The following is a 23,074-nucleotide window of genomic DNA, read 5'->3' on the forward strand; positions in this document are numbered from 1 at the left end:
TACAACAAAACCTATAGCAAAATGTCTTCTTTTTTCTTTATTTTATTTTATTTGCTAAGCGTTGATTCAACTTTTTAAAACAAAAGTATCCAACAGCAAACAAATAACTAAATGGGGGGGGGGAGGGGGGGGGGTAGAAAGAAAAAGAAAAGAAAGAACGAAAAGAGGATAGTCACTCCGCATTAAATTTATATTCTAAAACAAATTTGTGATACAAGTTTTGAATAATATACTGCGTAATATTTGGTCAACATTAATATACATGTACGTTGCATTTATATACTGAATAATGTGAATTTTATTCTGAATCTAATAATTATTTTAGACGATTATTTGCTGCGTCATATGTGGTCACGTGATTTCCAGCATGGCGGATGACAAGTTGTCTGGTTGTTGATTTTATTTTTGATGTGTGACAGCTGTATAGAGTAGGCTATGCAATTTTGCTTAGTCGGTACAAAATCTCTTAATTCATGAATACGACCACGATGTTCTTGACAAGGGCTCTTGAGAAAATTCTGGGTGACAAAGAAATTAAGAAAACCCACCATTCTCAGTTGAAAAGAGCCTGTGAGGTGGCACTTGGTAAGTGTCAAGCAGAAGACAAATTATGTTTCTTCACAATTTATTATTGTTTCTTAATAAAACAGAAATATTAGTGAGTTCAGCCAGCATCTAGATTATATGTACTATGTGATGTCACAAATTCAATATTCTACATAGCACTATATTTCACAAACTGTCATAACTCGATAACTGTCCAATTTTAAAATGGGGAACTTAAAAACAAAACAGCACATTGTAAACATTTAACAAAACACAACATTTGTTTAAGGAGCACTTTTTGAACAATAATAAAAAATATATTTAAAAACGGGTAACAATTATTTTTGTGCACAATATAATGAATCATTACAATTACACTGCATTCTACCATCACACTGGATGCCACTTCAAAGCATACCTAATATATTTGAAAAGTAAGACTTGTAACTTGCAAGCCTTGAAATAAAAAAAATTGGTGTACCTGACACAATGTCCTGCATCAATCAATTTGTGCCTGACATAAAAGAAATTGTACCTGTCACAAAACATTGTAAATAAAAATGAAATAAATTATGTTTTATGTTGTTTAATAATTGATATATTTAATTACTAAATAACCAATGCAGCAATTAAGTCAATAGTAACCAAATGATGACATTTATTATTGTTATTTACTTACTAGTCTATGATGCATTAATATGAATCATAGTCACTTCGTACCCAAGTCATATCGTACCATCCATTTTGTACCATGCTGCCTGGTCATTTCATACCTTGGTCATTTCGTACCATTGCAAAAAGTCATTTCGTACCCTAGTCATTTCGTACCATTGTGAAAAGTCATTTCGTACCCCAGTCATTTCGTACCCTAGTCATTTCGTACCCTAGTCGTTTCATTTCAGTATATAGAAAACGAACTGACTATAGCATAAAAGCAGTGGGTTTTGTTTTAAAACTTTATTTTGACAGTTTGAAAACCAGAACACGTTACTGTGCAGCATATCGTTATTGGTACCCATAATACCTGTCAACTGTTATTTCCATTTTACCTGATGAGCCGTATATGGTATTTACTACTAACTGACAACTGCGATTTTGTGTGAAATGGCTCCAGTTAATTAGTCAAAAACAACAAAACAATATAATGGACCAACAAAATATTATTTATTTATTAGTTCTTCTTTTCAAGCTTGCTTATTTGCATCTTATTTGTTTAAGAAATAAACAATAACAACCATTAAAACATTAACTACCTTACTGATTGCCAAATTAGCCAATTGCTAATGTTTATACAAAGTGGCAATAATTTTTAGTCTTTTGCTGATAAAATATCCCTTAAATTAACCACAAATTTGTAATTTAATGTTATTTTGTAAAAGACATTACTGGGGTAATTGTTATAAATTGTTATACCATGGTACGATATGACTTTCAGTTATGGTACAAAATAACCAAGGTACGAAATGACTAGGGTACGAAATGACTTTTTGCAATGGTACGAAATGACCATGGTACGAAGTGACTAGCAACCATTAATATATGTCCTCTGGTAAAGCTGTATCCAAACCGGCCGCGAGCGACGTGGGCTATAATTTTAGAAATCATGGATTTCAATTGTCGTATCCTAACCGCACACGTGTCATCAGTGTCTTGTTTGTGGTAATATTCTATATTTTTGGTTGCCGAGTGATCTTTAGCATTTGATACACGCAGATTTGTGGACCCTTTGATCCACACGTCCGAAATTTTTTGATTATACTGCATTTCTTTTTTAAATTTTTTGCAGAGCGAGCACGTCATAAGTATAACCTCGCCTTTGGTGTTTTCTTCAAACTGTAGCCACAAAGAAGCATTTGTTTTAACTAAACCCTCCTTTTGCCATTTTAATTCAGTGCTAGATTTTGAGATACTACTCTGCAGGATATTCGTTTGGGAATTTTGGGGGCAAGATTTAATCGACGGCTGCCCACCGCGGATACCAGGAACAAGGATAATTGATTTGTTATTATCAGTACCTGTCTGTTCTTTTACAGCAAAGACTGAAGTTATTTTGTTCAACATCCTTTAATTGTTAACCACGAGGCAATTTGAATTGCAAACTTTAAACGCCACAGGAAGTATACGCTAAGTACGAAAGGTCAATTACTAATATGCGTGACATGACTTTTTACAATGTAAGTTCCCGCAAAATCGAGACTATGAAAAATCCTACTAAACAGGTACGCGGACTGTAGATGAACTTCGTGTTGGACTGTCAAGTGCCCCACGAACCGGTTCGAATCCCACTGGTACACATTTGTGTTTTTTTATTCATAATCAATTTTTTTTTTAATCGGTGCATTAAGTGTATTCGACTCCAAAACAGCCGGCTTTTACTACAACGCGAGCTTCGGACATGATGACCGGCGCAATTGACAACTGACAAGTTACAAATTTGTACCGGACAATGACCGTGACCGGCCGCTTATTTCAAGGCTTGAACTTGATAAACAAGACTTCTATATGACAAACAATGAATGCCAATCGTTTTTATTAATAGACTGGTCAGATTAATTTAGTTAGAAATGATGCTGTTTGCTTTAATAACTGCATAGTATGCTTTTTAGGAGAGGGTTAAAAAGATACAGATTCTTACTACCCATTGGAATGTTTATTTAAACAAAAGCAAATGATTATATAGAAAATGTTTCATACATTTTATTACTGAGGTGAAAAAGTAAACATTACTGTTGGTAACAAGTTAGTGTGACAACAATGAACACCAATCATGTGCATCAGGCATTTGCTATTAGTAGGATGGTTTTCAAGTAAACAAGGATATATATAATGGGGAGTAATAATAGTCCAGGGGTTTCCCCAGGACCATTAGGCGTAGCGGCCCGACACGTCTTGGTCCATAAAGTAAGCACTTTGACGACGTGGAAGCGCCTTAAATCAATTGCCACCACGCCTTGATTTGAAGTACTTTAGAAAAACAATTATCACAAGTACGAGCGTGGCAGTCGGCTACCTCTTGCAAACAACTTGTGTACCAGTATACCAAGCACACCTAATCACTATGACAGGTAAAACACTTCCTAACTACTTAACAATGGACCAGTCGTCTGCTCACAGTTGGGGTTTGGTAATTTTACCACATCTACTGGGACCGCTAATCCGTCGGGAAAGCGCTTACGCGTAACGGGATTCCCGTGCCGAGCAATCAAGCTTCAAGTTCGATCAAAGAAGATGCCCATTGACAGAATCAACTGTACTATTTAACTCAATAAACAATAGGTGAAGCACTTTTGAATAGTACAGTTAAGTTGGCAATCTTAATACCCTCTTCCCAAAACACACACTGAAAACATCCAGGGCTCGTGTTGTCGGTAACCAATTTAGCCATCGGCTAATTAAAAATTATTTAAAAAAAAAAAAGGCTAATAAAATTTGCAAGTGGCAATCTTCTGATGTGAACAAACGGTTACATAATCTATTAGACACCTCAAACATAATAATACCAAATATTCAATTAGCATAATAGCGATCTCGCGACCGGTAACGAGAAACGGTCTTATCCAGAATACAGCGTATGCCTTATGATGTTTGCTAATTTTAATAATCAAGGTTATTAATTTTAACGGCATGCATTCGACATGTATGACAGCAATGTGGCGGTGATTCAATGTCTGGAATATATGTAACTTGCTATTTTAATTTTGTAAAGTCTTTAAACCAAAGTAATAAAAACAAACCGACAATGCATGTCAATTTGAATACAAATGCCAGTTCAGGGCCGAAAGACATGTCGGCTATCCCAAGGGCTGAGTTCAGCCAGACCGAGCGAAAACAAAACGTTCGCTACACTGGTTTGTGCGCTTCACGTTAAACCAAATGGACACGACGGACACCAATCAGAGGTAAATTATTCAGGTGGTGTAGCATTATGCGATCTCATGAGTAATCTTTTACCATGGTACCCAACAAATGCATGAGTCCAGGGAACATTGTTCAGTATTGTATTTAGTTTTGTGATGCAAATTTCAAATAATGCTATATACATGTAAAATTTGTAAACATTAATTTAATAAATCAATATTGTAAACTGACTGCGAGAAATGCAAATATTTCAATGGTATATATATATATATTTCTTCAAAAAAAGTAGAGGAATAAAGTGATGTATTGTGAAAAATAATTACATTCTTTTTCCGTGAAAATCAACAATATAGTGGTCATTAAAAATAAAATCGCAGCATGAAAATCAAATTCGATAGGCGGCCATTAATCAACAAAATGTCGACAAGCATTGCGAAAAATCGCCAGGTACCGGCTATTAATGACATCCCTGCAATATCACCCGGAAAACTAATGACGTCATTAGAAAGTGACGTCATTAGCAATTGTAACAAGCGAAGTTGATGATTCAAGGGTCTACAGTTAGATTGTAGCCAGGTATTTTTTTCAAGAAATACCAAATATACAGTTAGTTCCATAGAAAAACAATTCAGTTTACAATGAACATAACCATATGGAGTTTTTAGATTTGCAGGTGTTATTGTCTATTTGATGACCGCAAATGTTTCATTTTTGACCTTAGGCCAACGCCTTCGATCAAAAATTACATTTGCGAAATCAAATAGACAATAACACCCACAAATGATTTAATCTAAAAACTCCATATGGTTATCTCCTAATTTGCTAATTAACTCTTTTTTTTTAGAAAATTATACAGGCTATTGATCATTAAAAAAATTCAAACTGAAATTGTGCAGGCAACAGATCGTGAAAAAATTCAAACTATCTGAACAATAATGTCATGGTCTAAAACAAATTGTGGTTCGGGGACCAAAAGCATTTCAGTTTCTTATTTTTGAGGTTTGGCAAATCTGAAATGGGAGTGGTTTTATTGTGTTTTAGCAAATCTTGTAAGAATGTTGAATATTCAATTCTAAAACTGATAAAAAAAAACCCCGTTATTGTTGATTAAAAGTTTCACAGTTGCATGATATGGCTGGAAGGTAATGTTAAACAATAAAACTCAGTTGCAATAGGCTAATACAATATTATAATTGATGATATTTTTTACTGATGTTACATTTCCCTCCCATTTAAAAATTATGTCTTCTTCAATTAAAAGAAATGACCATCATAGATAATTTTATGGAATACAGTATATATGTTATGTAGCATACTTGTTAACAGTATGTTTATTTAATACAAAGAGACTGTTTAATAGTGCTCAGTTACATGTATGCCAGTATTACAAAGAGACTGTTTAATAGTGCCCAGTTACATGTATGCCAGCATTACAAAGAGACTGTTTAATAGTGCCCAGTTACATGTATGCCAGCATTACAAAGAGACTGTATGTCAGCATTACAAAGAGACTGTTTAATAGTGCCCAGTTACATGTATGCCAGCATTACAAAGAGACTGTTTAATAGTGCCCAGTTACACGTATGCCAGCATTACAAAGAGACTGTTTAATAGTGCCCAGTTACATGTATGCCAGCATTACAAAGAGACTGTTTAATAGTGCTCAATTACATGTATGCCAGTAACACACTAAATTCGGTTTTCCGAATGCACATAAATGTACTTTGAACTGAAAGTGGATTCCAGGATGTTACCCGTTGAGACATGACTGAAATTGCATAGAAGCACTTTGAAGCAAGCTGACGTGCATACAACAGAAGGGTCCCATTGCTTTAATATACATCATATCTGGGTCTGTATCATTGCTTTATCATCATACAATGTGACACATAACTGGAAGCAAATCAAATTGCATTCTCTGATTCACTATTGACACCACAAAATACATATGGATGTGGATTTAGTTGGACACATGTCAACGCGCTTCGTAACCGAAGATGGTGTAGCAACAACTGGAAGTAACGTTATTCCATGTGTATCGATGCAAAAGGATGTCACTTTGTGAATTGGGTGTTTGATGTGTCAACAGGATTATTGCTTTTACCATGGTAATTGATGACAGTGATATAGATTTGCAATTTGTACATTTCTTGAGACTGAAAACAGTTGGCAGTTGAAAAGTTACAAATAACTATCATCTATATATATATACATATACATATACATACACACAGTGAAACTTCTCAAAACTGGACCCGCAGTAAACTGGAATTCCCTCAAAACCGGACATTTTACACACTCCTTTTAACACTAAAATTTACCCTTCTAAACTGCACCGGACGAAATTATCAGATCCCATTGTGTTCTTTTAATGCAAATTTTACCTCAGAAAACTGGACAGTCACACCGATGTCAATCATTACTGCATTACTTATACTTTGAATACCCACTCAGCCGATAACGTGATTGCATACGCAGAGTTAATTACATGTGTGCCTGCTCCAGTGTCACTGTTGTGCAGTTTACAAATACCAATTAAGGGATTAATTAACAGCTTTGATGTTTAAATAACTGGAGGAAACACATGTATTCCCTTTATTCTGAACTTAAGAATTTAATTGAGCTCCTTTTCATAGCCTACATGTACATCTTACGATTACCACAATGAACGGCAAAGCAACTAGGAATTTAATTAATTTTTCCAATTGTTTGAACCTTTTTTTGTTGTTGTTTTGTTTTTTATCTTTGCAAACTTTATTTAACAAAATAAAGAATAACCAAGAGTAAAATTGTTTGGCTTGGTTTGGTGGAAAATTTGTCAACAGTGTTTCATTTTAGTATCTACTTTGGAATGTCCAGTGAAATGCCTCTATGTTGAATTATCGCTTGATGATAAACTTAAAATAATTTGAAAGTACGAAAGTACCTGTTTTTTGGCAGTTTTATTAGTTACTGTATCAATAGAGAGCACCAACCAACAAACGGTTTACCTCAATACTGAAACCTCTGTAAACCGGATACCACTCTAAACAGGACTTTTTTCTTGGTCTCAAGGCTGTCCGGTTTCACTGTATATGTAAAAAAAAAATTGATATAATCTTTTTTTTTCTTTTTATTTTTTTTTCTCTTTAATAAAGACTAATTAATTTGCTGGTCTTTGAGATAAATTTTTTGAGATTATGACATTTTAATTAGCAATATTCTTTTTTCAGAGGAACTAAAAAATGACACCAGTATTCAAAGGTAAGAACTAGTTTATCATTGGAGGTCATGGTAGGGTCATTATTTTTGTTAATACTGAGATTTGAAATTACTCTTGGAATTAAAAGAAGTGACAACAGTAGGGTGAACTTATGGAATCTCTGTTGTTATTGTTCTGAGTTTAAGAAGAGGTAAATGAAAGGGAAATTATGAGGAGCTTTGTGAATTTATATGGTTAACAAACTTTAGTTGTGTTTCATCAATGTAAGTAGCTGAGATTGTCGCTGAATTTTTTAAAATAATAAAATTTGTGACACATCATTATAAAATGTAAGTACTGTATTTGCTAAATGTGGCTGCAGTGTATATTAAAGGGACATTCCTGAGTTTGCTGCAATTTTTAAGATGTCATTGACTAACAGACGTTTTAACGATTGTAATTATATATCAAATATATATTTCTGCATAAAATAGTAGTGGCTGTATATTACACGTGTTTCTGATCGTTCTAATATTTGTACTAGGTTAAATTTCATTTTATTTCTTTAAAAAAAGAAGATTTTTTCGTACGTACGAAATTATTTGAAGACAAAATCCAGTTTGGGCTTCTTACAAATATTAAGACGACCAGAAACACATTGAATATACAGAAACTGATATTCTAAACAAGAAAATATATTTAATATGTAAGTTTAATCGTATAAATATTTTATTAGTCGGAAACATCTTACAATGCAGAAAACTTGGGAATGTCCCTTTAAAATTGATATAACTATTCTTTTCTGTTTCAGCTTGGACCAAAACGCGTCATCAGCCCTGCCAGTGCCAAAAAACTCTGGTTTTATACATGCTGACAAGTACTTCTTACCATTTGAGTTGGCATGTCAGTCTAAGTGTCCCAGAATTGTCAATACTGCCCTCGATTGTCTCCAGGTAAGTGAGGCTGAAGCAATTTTAAATATTGATGGGGAAAAAAAATTCAGGTCTATTCATGGACGTTAATTTTATTTTAGGATTGATATTACCCAGTAACATTTTTAGATAAAAACTATTTCTGAACATCTCTTGCCATTCAATTTAATTTCAAATACATCCCCCTATTTATCTCTCCACAACACGGTTTGTGATGGATTTTAGAATGGGGTCCGTCCGATAACACCACTTTGAAACTGTTGGAGATAACTTCCTGAAGCACACCCACATAAATCTATTGGCATGGTTTGATGGAAACCAATAGCTAGAATGACCAAATTCATTATTTTTGGTGCACAACTTCAAACCCTTTTAATTTCTAGATAACTTTATGAAATTTTGTGCACATACAAACTAGTAGACTAAGTGTCTTTTGGTATGGCGGAATTTTAATTTTCAATACTTTTTCTGTTACCATGGCCAGAGTTACCAAATTCACTATTTTAGTAGTGGTGGTGGCCTTAATATTGTTTTTCTATGATCTGGGTGTGTTTTTTTAAAATATATGAGATACACTAGCCAAACGAGTGTGTTTTCCATGTCATTGCATTTGAGGAGGGGGTATTGATGACTGTCGTCTTGTTTATAATTGTAATATTTTTTGTCATTATATTCAGTTATTTAATGTGATCACCAGGGTTCGCACGCATCCTGGAAAACCCTGGAAAGTCCTGGAATTTTATTTTCACCCTGGAAAGTGCTTAAAACTCCTGGAAATATTAATTAACCCCCTGGAAAGTCCTGGAATTTTTTTTTTTTTTTTTTTTTTTTTTCATTTAATAATTATTATTTGCTTAAAAGTCCTGGAAAATGAAAATGTTTGAAGTGTATGAACCCTGGATCACAATACCCATTTTAAAGGGACTGTGAGTGTGCATACGATGTAAGATGTCTCCAGCTAACAGCCTTTCTGGCATCTAAAATTAAATATTAAATACATTTTCTTGTTTAGAATGTCTGTATTTCCAGTGTGTTTGCAGTTGTGTGCTAATGTTCGTAGCAGTCATTGCTTATTTATAGAGATGATATTCTAAACCAAATATCTTTAAGATGTAATTTTAGTCATCAAAAATTATCTGTTAGTTGTAAACATGTTACAATGGAGCAGTTAAACTCAGGACAGTTCCTTCAAGAGATTAACTTTTTATGTTTTGTATAATAGCTATTTTATGAACTTAGGAGACAGTTTGCAAAGGACACATTTTATTAGTGGAAACTGAAGTTTACTTTTAACTGAAATTTCCATGTGACCTGTTTTTTATTTTTACTAGAAACTCATTGCATATGGCCATCTGATAGGAAATGTGCCTGATTCCACAACACCCGGAAAACGACTGATAGATCGGATAGTGGAAACCATTTGTGGTTGTTTTGTTGGGCCGCAGACAGATGAGGGGGTGCAGCTTCAAATAATAAAGGTATAAATGTTAATTTCTTTCAGATCTCAAATGAAAAATATCTTTGAGTAACTTCTTGTTCTAAGAAGACAAAAAAAATTTAAAATATTTTTTACAATGGTTTGTTTTAATCTAGCTGATTAAGATTTTTAAACCATAGATTTTGTTCATTTTGCTTTTTTCAACATTATCAGTGTATAGGTTTCATCTCCATCTTCTATCCATCCGTCTGTCCCACATTAAGTTTTCTGGATGTTTTTTCACAATGCCTTAAGATATTGTTACAAATCAAGTTTGACTTTCATGGCGATTTATTAATTTTTCACAGTTATGGCCCTTGAATTTAGGAGATATACCAAAATTTGTTGGGTAGGGTAGAGATAATGTATTACTTTATTAGTATTCTTAGAATGTTTGTTCGTAGTCCCCTACCGGTCCAACCCGGATGGGACTATATAGGTTTTATCACCTTATTTCTGTCCGTCTGGCTTTCCCATAGTTTTCCGGATGGTTTTTTTTTTAGAATGCCTTGAGATATTGAGCTGAAATATTGTGTATAGTTTTATCATGTACTATTATAGATCAAGTTTGACTTTCATGGCAATTTAGCCATTTTTGACAGAGTTATGGCTCTTGAACTTAGGAGATATGAAAATTTGTTTTCTGGACATTTTTTTTTTTTTTTTCAGGCCTTAAGATATCAAACTTAAAATTTGTGTAGTACCCTCAAAATGCTTGTTATTATTTTTTTAATGCAAAAAAAAAAAAAAATCAGTAAAATTGTTTATTAGAATAGAAGATCATTTTGTTTCCTAGGTATTTCTCCTATATATATTTTTTTTGCATTATTTATTTTTAACATGTTTGTAATATTTTGAAGGAGACAGTAGAATTCATGGGCTTATTGACAAGTATAATTTCAGGCACTCCTGACTGTTGTTACGACAGCCTCTTGTGACATTCATGAGGGCACGGTTCTACAGACAGTACGAACATGCTACAACATCTACCTTGCCAGCAGAAATCTTGTCAACCAGACAACGGCAAAGGCCACACTTACACAGATGTTGAATGTTATTTTCTCACGTATGGAACAACAAGCGGTATGATCAACATGTACCTAATTTTGCCGGCTAAGTAAAACCCAGGATCACCCTGCTATAAACACCAACATTTTATTTCCTTATTATTTTATAATTAAACCACTCTGGGTCTCGTAATTAGGATTATGACCAGTAAAGGTAATACAAACACGACCACAGCTTTACTTATGTCATACAAACGACAAAAATTAAAGTGGTGAATACCTGTTTGTAAATCAATAATTTTAGTTTTAATGAATGCACATTGCATACAGTGTTTTGTTTTCCTCAAAACTGATTTAGTGTCCTGATTAGTTGCAGTCAGTCTCATTAGTATTAATGTTTGAAGCAGTAACCCATGGTTACCAAAGCAGTATAGTCTGTAGACTAAGAAACTTGTCAACTTTCTCGGGATAGGATTTAGGTCAGTCGGTTGAGTGCTCGCTTGAGGTGCTTGCGTTGCATGATCAAACCACCTTAGTGTACCCATTCAGCTGATTAGGGTTTTTTCTCGTTGCAACCAGTACACCACAACTGGACAAAGGCCGTGGTCTGTGCTTTCCTGTCTATGGAAAAGTGCATATAAAAGATCCCTTGCTGCATTATGAAAAATGTAGCAGGTTTCCTCTGATGATTATGAGTCAGAATAACAATATGTTTGATATCAATGATGATTAATTGGTCAATGTGCTCCAGTGGTGTTGTTAACTTTCTCATCCATTCTTAACTACCATTCGGAACCATTATCGGCATGTATGGGTCCAAATATACCACATATAACTGACATTGTATTGTTTTATTTTTATAAACAAAACTAAAGATGTTAACTCGCAAACCAGGCTCCCTTGTTCAAGAGCTGGATATAACAGTTATGAAATGGGGCAAGTTTGTTTGATAAAGAAGTTAGATTGAAATCAGCAACCCCCCCTCCCAAAAAAAAAACCCCACCTCAACATTCACACCATTATGAAATATTGGAATCAGCATTGTGAAAACAATGTTGCACCTACATTTTTATTCTTCAGCAAATATAAACCATTATTATATACATAGCAATGAAATATATAGATCTTCAGAAACTATGAAAGTGATATCCGGTGAAAAGTAATCTTTTCACTGTATTTTAGCTACTGTGAAAATATAGAAATTATATTTACTTTTTTGTAAAAGCTCATGATTAAATTATCTCCTTTTGTCTTATTTCTTCATATTTATGTTCGATGATTACCAATGCATCTGATCATATTTGAAAAAAAAAACCATTTAATTTACACAATTGTACCTATGAAAAGGAAGAAATATATCATGGCGTTACATGTTTTTCATAGGATAAGTGAAAGATATTAACAAAAATCTAAATATATTGTCAAAAATTAGGAAAGATGTATATAATAAATAGACCATTTCATGATGTTTTTTTCAAATACAATTTCTATGTCAACTCATGATGTGTGAAAACAATATTTTTACTCATTGCTTAGCAAATTCGTGAAAATATGGTTTTCACACATTACTCGTTGACATAAAAAACATGAAATAGCCTTTGTCTATGTAATATTTCATGTATTTTACAAAGCTGCTGTTGCCTTAAAAAAAAGGCTAAATTATTGCTAATTGACATATTTCTGTATGTAAAAGAGAAGCAAAATGAAACCAATAGTATTAGAATAAATTTACAAAAGTAAAATATTAACTTTGAAAAATATATGTACAACACATGTCAAGAAAATAAAATTAATTTCACAGAAATAATAACTGCAAAATGTATAATTATATTTTTGGCTATTATAAAGAAATATGCTTCTTGAATCAGACTAATGCCTTTTGTTGTAATTCGTTGTGAACAGGAACAAGATGCTAAGTTGAAAGAACAGCAAGAGTTGAAAGAAAAAGAACTTGAGAAACAACATGCTGAAACTGGAGCAGGGGTAAACATTTTATTTTTGTAATGAGATTATTTTAATGAAGTTTAGAATAGATCACTAAAAAGTCTTCTTTTTAAAATTTTATTAAAAGGACTGTCCTGAGTTTGCTGTCACTGAAGAATGTTTGAATAGTTAAAAGTTAAACGTTTGTTTTGTTTAACAATACCACTAGACACATTAATTTATTAATCACCAGCTATTGGATGTCAAACATTTGGTAATTTGGACATATAGTCATAGAGAGGAAACCCGCTACATTTTTCCGTTTGTAGTAAGGGATCATTTACAGGCACCATTCCACAAACAGGATAGCATGTCCTTTGATATAGCAGTCGTGGTGCACTGGCTGGAACGAGAAAGTGCCTAATGGACTACCAATGGGGGATCGATCCTGACTCATAGAGCCTCTTTAACTACGAAAATTACACATTAAATTTATTTTCTTTAGAATATCAGTGTCTATTTATACATTGTGTTTGTCGTTCACCAAATCGTTTGAAATCTTTATAGTGGCTAATACTTCATATTACTTCCTAAAATAAAATTTGTTTGTGCATACAATACTATTGTATTCAGTGGAAGGTAAAATCTAGTCTCGACTTTCAGAAACATTCAGGGAATCAGAAACCCCTTGTTCATACAGACACTGATATTCCAAACAAGAAAATGCATTTAATAATAATGCAAGGTTAGTCATTAAAAATGCTTTGTCACTCGCAAACATTTTACAGTAACATCAAACTCAGATGGTGTCTTTGAAATAATCTTATTGTTGCTATTCTTAACAATTTATTGTAAGTATGATGTCTGTGATATCTGTGCTGGTATATGTAACTTTATTTGGTAAATAAGATGATTGTAATTGGGGGTTTCTTTGTATATTATGTATATAGAGGATAATAAATGAGTTACCAGTTATTATCAAAATTATTTCACGAGTGACATAAATTTGATAATAACTGGTACCGAGTTTGTTATTCTATTTATTACCTCAGCTATTTTTTCTCTAAAAGCCTTTATTTTCGACGCACATGCACGAAGGCCAACCTGTATAGGAACGGTGTAAACCACTTTACGCACTGTTCTGAGAATTACTATAACGTTGTAATTTAATCACGTTCATAGATAATTTAAAAAAACACAAGTTCTCTTTATTCTTCTTCCAAATCTATAATGAATTGCATTAAAATGACATTTTGTTATGAATTTAACACCAAAAACAGAGACCCGTAAAGGCAAACTCTTTAAACTACATGACGTCATTTTGTGTGTTTGTCAAATCGTGATGATGTCATATTTAGTACCGACAAAGTCATTGGTTTGTAAGCGTCAAATTGTCCAATAGTATTGTTCGTTAGACCAGTGCAGAATATTTCTCACTGAGAAAATATGGAAAATATTTTCCCTGTTATGAGTGACAGCTGGGGTAATAAAAAAAAAAAATTGTGATCTTTAAGTAACAACAACATAATAAAAACTATTTTTGACATTTATAAAAGTTTAATATTACTTAATAACTTACCCTGTGTGCATTAAAATTAACCAAATAAAATTTGGAGAAAATGTAAATTATCAAGCTAAAAATTAGCACGTCAAACCTACTTGAATTCATACTCGGTATCAAGGTATCTACCATGTTTGTGAAAGCTGACTTCTGCCTCTTGTTTCTGTTATCCAAGTCTTGCTTGTTTTGGTTAATAAAATGTTACAACAGTCCATTTTAGCTGTAAAACTGTTTACTTTTTAAATTAGGATGGAGGTGGTCGTGGTGGTGATGAAGCCAGTCCAAAAGAGGAGGCCAAAGATGAGGTGGATGATGGGGCGTCAGAAAGCACTCTCACCTCAGGTGGTCAAGAAACACACTCACAAGAAAATGGAGAGACGGGTATGAGTCCATAAATGAGAAAAGAAAAATATAGTTATGATGTCTCAGTATGTAATAGTTTAATCTGTGACTATCAGCTGTCATACTTGGGGATGAATTTTACAAATAGCTCTTGTCTCAAATAATATAAATTAATATATGTTTAATTTTGTTGAGGGATATTTTAATGTTATTATTGTTTCGCCGTTACCAAATGCAACAGCATCTACTTTCACATTTAGCTCAACATTAAATTTTCATTTCTCACAAACTAATGCCTATATCAGTGAAACTTGGTTTATAGTTGCATTTATAGATGTTTATAAATAAATAAAAAAGATAATTTAAAAATTTGAATTTCATTTTTTAAAATGAATTTTTATAAAAATGTTGTTTATTTTATTGTTATTGTTCGGCGGGGGTTGTGTGGGGGGAGTGGGTTAACATGCAAATTTGTGATAAGCCATTTAATTCTTCAGAATACTTGTAATGGTGAAATCAAAATACTGAAGTGCAGAATTTAAAGTAGAGGTTAAAATGGTTAATACCAGAGCTATGGTTTTTCATGTGTGTGAAATAGACTGGATTTGATCTGAAATTCTTCTAAATATAGAGTTATCAGCTTTTTAAAGATCAATTCAGCTTTTATTATCAAGTCAGTATCACCCCCTTGTTGTACCTGTACGTATATGTTGATTATTCAGCATCGTAAATGTTTTTAATGTGGTGAATTGGCAGATAGCACACAGAACGAGGACAAGAGTGAGGAAATGCCACAAGACATCGTTAGCCGTGTTCTGGAAGAGATTATTGATAACGTGACAGGTTTGTGCAGAATGCTTTCAAAATAACACCAGGGAAATTGTACCAGTTGTATATATTTGATATTTCAAATAATTATTTAAAATTAAACTAAAAAAATTAACATAATTTGCCTGGAGTGGAATGTGAAAAAGTGAAATGTCTTTGTGAACGTTTTGCATATTGGTTTTCAGTGTCCATGAGTGCTACGTTTTTTTCATAGTATAGATTGTTTGTTTTGCAGCCAATCTTTCTTTGAAGTTGACGAACAGGATTCTTTATTAAATCTGACTGCACAAAAATATTTTAGCATATTTCAACTATGAAATTTCAATGCATTTGAATCTTATTGTACGTGTTGTACTAATTACTGTTAAGTATTGCAATATATATATATATATATTTTTTTTTAATTGACTTTTAGTATCATGTATGACATAAATATTAGTTATTTACATGTTGTTATTATAAAGTAATTGTTTATTATTTAAGATAAGCACTATTTTAATATGTTTCAGTCCATAAAATTTGGACCATTTTGTAACAGCAGTTTTCACAAGTAATACTAATGTATGTTGTTGCGTATAGTTTGCTAACTGCTGCCACACCTTTCACGGGTTGACCTTTTAGGAACTTTTCAGTCTGATTGCAATTTTTATTTAGGATTCTTACAAATATGTTCAAGTTAAATTATTTTCAATGATAACAATTGCTATATTGAACAAAAAATATCTAGCTGTGAGAATTTGAAGTAATATTACATTACATAGTTGATTACCAGGTTTATTTGTTATTATAAAATTTTAGAAATATCATGACCTTGATGAGATAATGTGGGCCAGATATGGACTGAACAACACTTTATACTGCATGTAGTTAAGTAGGCTGTGGTAGTTAAATAAATAGAACTGTGAAATTGGCTTGCTACTGGTTAGTTGTGTGTGCATACTTGTGAAGTATTGTGTTGGTGGATGTATAGGATTCTAACACAGGCTGTTGGTTTTCTGTGCATGTATTTAATTGTAATGTATTCTGTGTTGTAATAGCTAGTATAAAAAGATTTTTTTATTTTCACTACTGGGATTGGATTGGAAATTTAACATGCACATTAAGAGCAAGCTCTTGTTGCACGCCCTGTCTTGTGTGCAAGTTTTGGGCATGGACCAGTGCCTGTATCCAAGACAGGAGAAACATTGTGGAGGAAAAAGAAAGGGCTCGCACTGCAACCTGCAATTGCCCACAGCAATCGACAAAGCCATGGAGATTGTCGTGGAGTTTTTAATTCTTCACGGCACTTTTTCGTATATTTAGGGTTTTTTCACTGACATATTTGTTTGCCATGGACATTTTCTTAATTGCAGTGTTTGCACTGAAACCAGCAAGTGCAAGAACACTACTGAATATTGACATTTTATATACGTGTATATGCAACATCAAATTTCAATTTTACACAGTTTTTGAATAACAAAAGGCTACCAAAAATGCATGATATTGGTGGGTCATGCTGTTAAAGCTTTGGTACAGGGTAAATATTATCATAAATATTTTCGTATATACCTGTATTTGCATGTTGTACAAACTTGATTCAAGAAGATTTGTATATGATTATAAAACTTGATTCAAGAAGATCTCTATATGATTATAAAACTTGATTCAAGAAGATTTGTATATGATTATAAAACTTGATTCAAGAAGATCTCTATATGATTATAAAACTTGATTCAAGAAGATCTCTATATGATTATAAACCTTGATTCAAGAAGATCTCTATATGATTATAAAACTTGATTCAAGAAGATCTCTATATGATTATAACACTTGATTCAAGAAGATCTCTATATGATTATAAACCTTGATTCAAGAAGATCTCTATGATTATAAAACTTGATTCAAGAAGATCTGTATATGATTATAATACTTGATTCAAGAAGATCTCTATATGATTATAAACCTTGATTCAAGAAGATCTCTATATGATTATAAACCTTGATTCAAGAAGATCTCTATATGATTATAAGACTTGATTCAAGAAGATCTGCATATGATTATAAAATTTGATTCAAGAAGATCTCTATATGATTATAAACCTTGATTCAAGAAGAGCTGTATAATAATGATTATAAAACAGGTTATTGGTTGATTGTACATGTACAGTGGACTTGTCTAAACCAGATACAAGTGGGACTGATGAAATGCACTGGTATACTCAATGTGCTAGATTCGTCAACGCTATTATCACAGAACAGACTCCACGACTGGTATACGCTGTCCTGTCTGTTGGATGGTGCATATATAAAAGATCCCTTACTACTGATGGGGAAAATATAGTGTGTTTCCTCACTAAAGACTATATGTCAGAATTACCAAATGTTTGACATCCAATAGCCAATGATTAATAAATCAGTGTGCTCTGGTGGTGTCTTCAAAACAATTTTAACTGTGATTGTGCTGGTGTACACAGAAATCTGTTTGGACTTGGTCCACTATATTTTGTTGGTTAGAACAGATTTTCTTGACACCTGCGTTACTAATCAGGGAACATTTTGTTAGGTATCGGGTTGTGATTTGCTACACAAATTTAAGAGATCACTACGTAATTTTAAAACATTAACAGTAGTTGCTAATCATTTCCAACTGACTAGAAATATTGCTATATCAAGATTTTGAAAACAAAATGTTCCTTGATAATCAATCAGAATCTATTAGTTTGGCTGTGTGTTTCTGTCATATTTTAACTTATTATATTACATTAGTTAATATGAATGACATATTATTAGACAATACAGTTTGCAGAATTAATTTAACAGCTTGCAGCATGCTTGTGTTATAAATTATACATTACATAATTAATTTTAACAGCATGGAGCATGCTTGTGTTATAAATATATATTGCCTCTCTTGTTGAATCCCATCTCCAGTGTAAATTGGTGGGGGAGGAGCAGCACTGCGTAAACTGGGAAGCACTGATCTTAATTTGGTAAGAACTGGTGGCTGCTTTTTGGTGCCAAAATTATAGGTTCAGCTAAGGATCTAACTGGTAATTATCTTTTAAACAACCCAGTAATTGGTTGTTTTATGTAAGTGAATATAATGGGGTTTTTTTATTGGAAATATAACAGTAATAAAGCAAAATATTTTTTTTTTGCTTTAACCTAGTTGAGATAGGATTGTATTAACTTATATAACACGGTGAAATATCCATCACAGAGCTTAATAATTTGGCACCAGAAATGAAGCATGACTGATCTGCATCAGTAATTTGGAAATCACCTGCTTTGAATGCTGTATGTGCTCACTAACAGCCTGCCACTGTTTTGTTGTTGGCCTGTTTGCGCGTGGCCGTTCTGAACTGGCATGACGTCCGAGTTCACTTTGCCTGTTTAGGTTGCCCGATTGCCTCACCTCCCGAAGCTGAGTCCGCTCCACCTACCATAGAAAACTCCGTTAACCATGGGGAGAGCACTCCTGCACCCCAACCCACATTGACCTTAGATTTGACCAAAGGTGGAGGTAAAGTGCTTCGAGTCTTTTTATTTTTTAGGATATATTTTTTTCATTAATCTTTCTATCCTTTTTCTTTTGTTTTATGGAGTCAGTAAAGATACAATTTCTGTATGTACCTGTTAAAATTGCCAGTTTTAATGTAGTATAGATCTTATACTTTGAAGTCCATTGTACTTGTTCTTTAGAATTGCATTTTAAAATTAATTTGAGTTCATGTTTTAGAAATATAGTGGGAAATTGCACCAATCTATAAATATATGACAATGTAAATTTTTGACGACTAATTTTTAAAATGTTATTTAAAAAAAAATTGTTGTTTAAATCCACAATTAATAATTTCTTCGAACCAAGTTATAACTAGGTTAAGAAATAAAATAACACTAAGTATTTTTATATTATTTAAAATGTATAAATATTTTGATAGACATTCCAGCATGTATTTAAACTTTGTATTGGTTTTTCTCCCTTCCTTCCTTCCTTTTTTCAGTTTTGAAAGCATTCATTTAACATTTTAGCAGTTTATTGTTTTATAGAGTTTTCATCTTTAACAGAATTACTTTGCAGATTTTATTTTATGTTGGATTTTAGCATTAATTTATTGTATTCTTTAGTAATATTTTATGCTTATACTAACTAATCAGTTACAATGATCACTGTTCACCTGAACTCATATTTTCAAAGCCATCTTTGTGCTATGATGTCATAAAACTGTAGAGGGCTGTGACGTGTGTTGCAGTGAAGTCATATATTTTGACAGTTTTACAATATTGTAGCAGTAAGATGGCTTCAAAAATTTGGGGCCAGATGTATATTTGACCTTAATTGTCTACTTTTAAAATATTTTTTTATTCCAATGTCGTTTATTGTATAATTTTCTTGTGTTGTCTGTATTCAGGTCTTGCACGCTTGACAACTGAGGACAGCTCTGAGATGGAGAGCCAGGAACAGATGCACGGCGCGTTCAGTCACATTCTGCAGAAAGACGCCTTCCTGGTGTTCCGCAGCCTCTGCAAACTGTCCATGAAACCTCTAGGGGATGGACCTCCTGATCCCAAGTAAATAACACTTAACAGACTTAAAGACGATGCCACACGAAACAACTGCCTCGTAGGAGAATAGCCAATTGTGACAAGACAACATTACAATTGCATCAGATGCTATGTAATTGGCTATTCTTGTACAAGACACTCGTATTGTGTGGCATCGCCTTTACTAACTTGCTTAAATATGTAATTGATGGGCCGTATTCCTAATTGTTCCTCTCCATGCTTACCAGCTGCACCAAGAAATCTACTGTTGTCCTATTTAACTGATATGACTCCAGCCCATCCACCCCCACCCATAAGAAAAGAATCCTGGGGCCCCGGTGCATTGAATAAAATGGGCATTGTTGAAAATTTGTATTCCATCCACTTAATGCAACTTTTTATAGTATTCCCTCGAAGATCATGATAAAAAAACAATGTTAATAATTTATTACATATTCCAAAGATTGCTCGTTTGCCAATGATAATGTTGGAATAATGACAGACTTGTAAAAAAACACCTCATTTTGTTTGTAATGCAAGATGTTTTTCCAGGAAATAATTTGAAAATATGGAATGGAAATCAGAATGATGCAAAGTCCCAATACATCATTTTTAATACTGTTTTGTGAATTCCTCTGGTGAATTATTTACATCATATCTCAAAATATTGTAAACTTTTAATGTATAATATTTGATCATCAGAACTGAAACAAATTGTGTTTGCGCCAGTATGACATAACCAGACTGGCCATTTGTAATGTATTTATTTCAAGTGGAAATCATTCCATGAATTTAACACAATTGAAAGCCAGATATTTAACAGTATTTTTCGTTTTTCACCTCACCATGCCAAAATCATCCCTCATTCACTAACTGATTTGAATTAAAAAAAAAAAAAAAAATTGTCTTTGAATATTTCTATCTTTTTTTTTGTATGGCCTAATATTTCTTGCTTTAAATGAATTTCTTAAAAAAAAAAAAAAAATTTTTAATTCTGTTATTATAATAGTAGTTAGGCCCTGCCTATAATACTAATTACTGCAGCAATTTCTGTATTAGGTTTGTGCTTTCTATATATATATTTCAGGTTTATTAACTTAATCTGCCAAAATATACCAACTAACAAAAAATCGAACCATCAATGATTGTCTCAAAGTCGAATGATGTCCTATTCCGTTTTCAGTTTGTAGAAGCACTATCATAGTGTATATTATAACAGTACCCTTCTTTTATTTATTACAGGTCCCACGAACTGAGGTCGAAGATCCTCTCACTCCAGTTGCTGTTATCAATTCTACGTAATGCAGGACCAGTATTCCGCACAAATGAGATGTTTATCAACGCCATCAAACAGTACTTGTGTGTGGCCCTGTCCAAAAATGGAGTCAGTGCAGTACCAGAAGTTTTTCACCTGTCACTGACCATTTTTGTCACTCTTCTCACCAACTTCAAACAGCATCTCAAGATGCAGATAGAGGTACTGACTCCTCTTGTTCTAGTTACAACAAAAAACAACAAAAACCATCCAGATTTATGTCCATCCCAGCCTCCATGAACAATTCTTTTGGTCAATAATTTTAGTTTGAAAAGTAAATGTGTTTTTGAAATAACCCACTATTTTTGTGAATTTTTAGAAAACAGTATGCTCAGAAACAAATGACTTGTAGTCCCTGATGGGAAGGACTATTATAGTGAATGATAGGATGGGAGTGGAAATTGATATGGAAATTAAGAGAATAATTTTATATGTATATAATCATAGTTCATAATCTTTGAAAACAGAACGCTGTTTGAGAAACATAGATGGCTATATATACTTCATAACTGTAGGCAGTGGTAGTGGCAATAATAGCCATCAGAAACCGCCACCTGCAGCCAATACTGCAAAATGTGATAATTGGGACAACTTTGTATACTAGTTAATGTTACGTTTTGGATCATTTTAACTGAAGCCATGAAAACACTTTGATCTTGCAATTTAAGATGGATCCTAAATTTTTACGATTATGTTGCTTTAATGGTACTTACTTGCAGTTGTGAAATACTTATTGCTGTGAAGAAGAGTCCATTTTCATGTAAATAACGGATTTTTTTTGTCAATAAAAACAATTGCACACTGGAATTATCTTTTTATTAAAATATGGGGTTTTCGTTTCAGGTTTTTTTCAAGGAGATTTTCTTGTACATCTTGGAAGCTCCAAGCAGTTCATTTGACCATAAATGGATGGTTATTCTAGCACTCACCATTATTTGTGCTGGTAAGCTTGTCAAAGAACATCCATGGTACAATGAAACCTGTCTAAACCAGAGGACCTAATATTTGTCCAATTTAGACAGGATCCAGTATGTAGAGGGGCGCATGTTAAAATATAGACAATTCGGGACCATTGTTCAGGGTACAGTTTAGACAGGTTTCACTGTATAAGACTTTACTTGTGTTGTACACATGGGCTGTATTGGTTTAAATTTGTTTATTATTGCTCTTAGCTATGTTTTCGCAATCAGCTGTTTACATTGGTTGTCTATGCAGTATAACCAATGTTGCCATTTTGAAATTATTGTAAATATGATTTTTGTATTCAGTATTGGCTTGGATTAAATTCATCACCTAATATGTTCAACAAATTATTTTATTCTGATAATGTGTTATTTATCAACAGTGTTTCATGATTTTAAAGTATTTGTAGTCTAAGGAAGGAGAGTGGAATGTAGATCAGTGGTAAAGTGCCTGATGCGCAGTCGGTCTAGGATCGATCCCCATCAGTGAGTCCATTGGCTGCTGTTGTCCAGCCAGTACTCCACAACTGCTGTAATAAAGGCTATGGTATCCTGTCTGTAGGATGGTTCAGTTAAAAGATCCTTTGCTGGTAATCAAAAAACAAAAGAATACCAGCTC

At 33.1% G+C, this 23,074-nt stretch overlaps 1 protein-coding gene across 3 annotated transcripts in view; it reads left to right on the forward strand.

Annotated features, from left to right (window-relative positions):
* The first annotated feature begins 374 nt into the window (after window positions 1-374).
* LOC121376272 (brefeldin A-inhibited guanine nucleotide-exchange protein 1-like) overlaps window positions 375-23,074 on the forward strand; it is a 60,875-nt gene continuing 38,175 nt past the window's right edge. For 2 of the 3 annotated variants that reach the window (XR_005958428.1, XM_041504101.1), the window contains exons 1-12: window positions 375-585; window positions 7,617-7,647; window positions 8,397-8,538; window positions 9,849-9,995; window positions 10,898-11,077; window positions 12,904-12,984; window positions 14,734-14,866; window positions 15,584-15,670; window positions 19,031-19,156; window positions 20,046-20,205; window positions 21,421-21,655; window positions 22,337-22,436. Coding sequence is in view for 2 of the 3 variants with exons in the window: in XM_041504101.1 (XP_041360035.1) it covers window positions 474-585; window positions 7,617-7,647; window positions 8,397-8,538; window positions 9,849-9,995; window positions 10,898-11,077; window positions 12,904-12,984; window positions 14,734-14,866; window positions 15,584-15,670; window positions 19,031-19,156; window positions 20,046-20,205; window positions 21,421-21,655; window positions 22,337-22,436 (1,534 nt within the window). In the remaining variant the exon portion in view is untranslated. The remainder of the gene's footprint in view (window positions 586-7,616; window positions 7,648-8,396; window positions 8,539-9,848; window positions 9,996-10,897; window positions 11,078-12,903; window positions 12,985-14,733; window positions 14,867-15,583; window positions 15,671-19,030; window positions 19,157-20,045; window positions 20,206-21,420; window positions 21,656-22,336; window positions 22,437-23,074) is intronic. The other variant, XM_041504102.1, reaches the window with a different exon arrangement.

Source organism: Gigantopelta aegis, chromosome 6, assembly GCF_016097555.1.
Source record: "Gigantopelta aegis isolate Gae_Host chromosome 6, Gae_host_genome, whole genome shotgun sequence".
In the NCBI taxonomy this organism is placed as follows: Eukaryota; Metazoa; Mollusca; class Gastropoda; order Neomphalida; family Peltospiridae; genus Gigantopelta; species Gigantopelta aegis.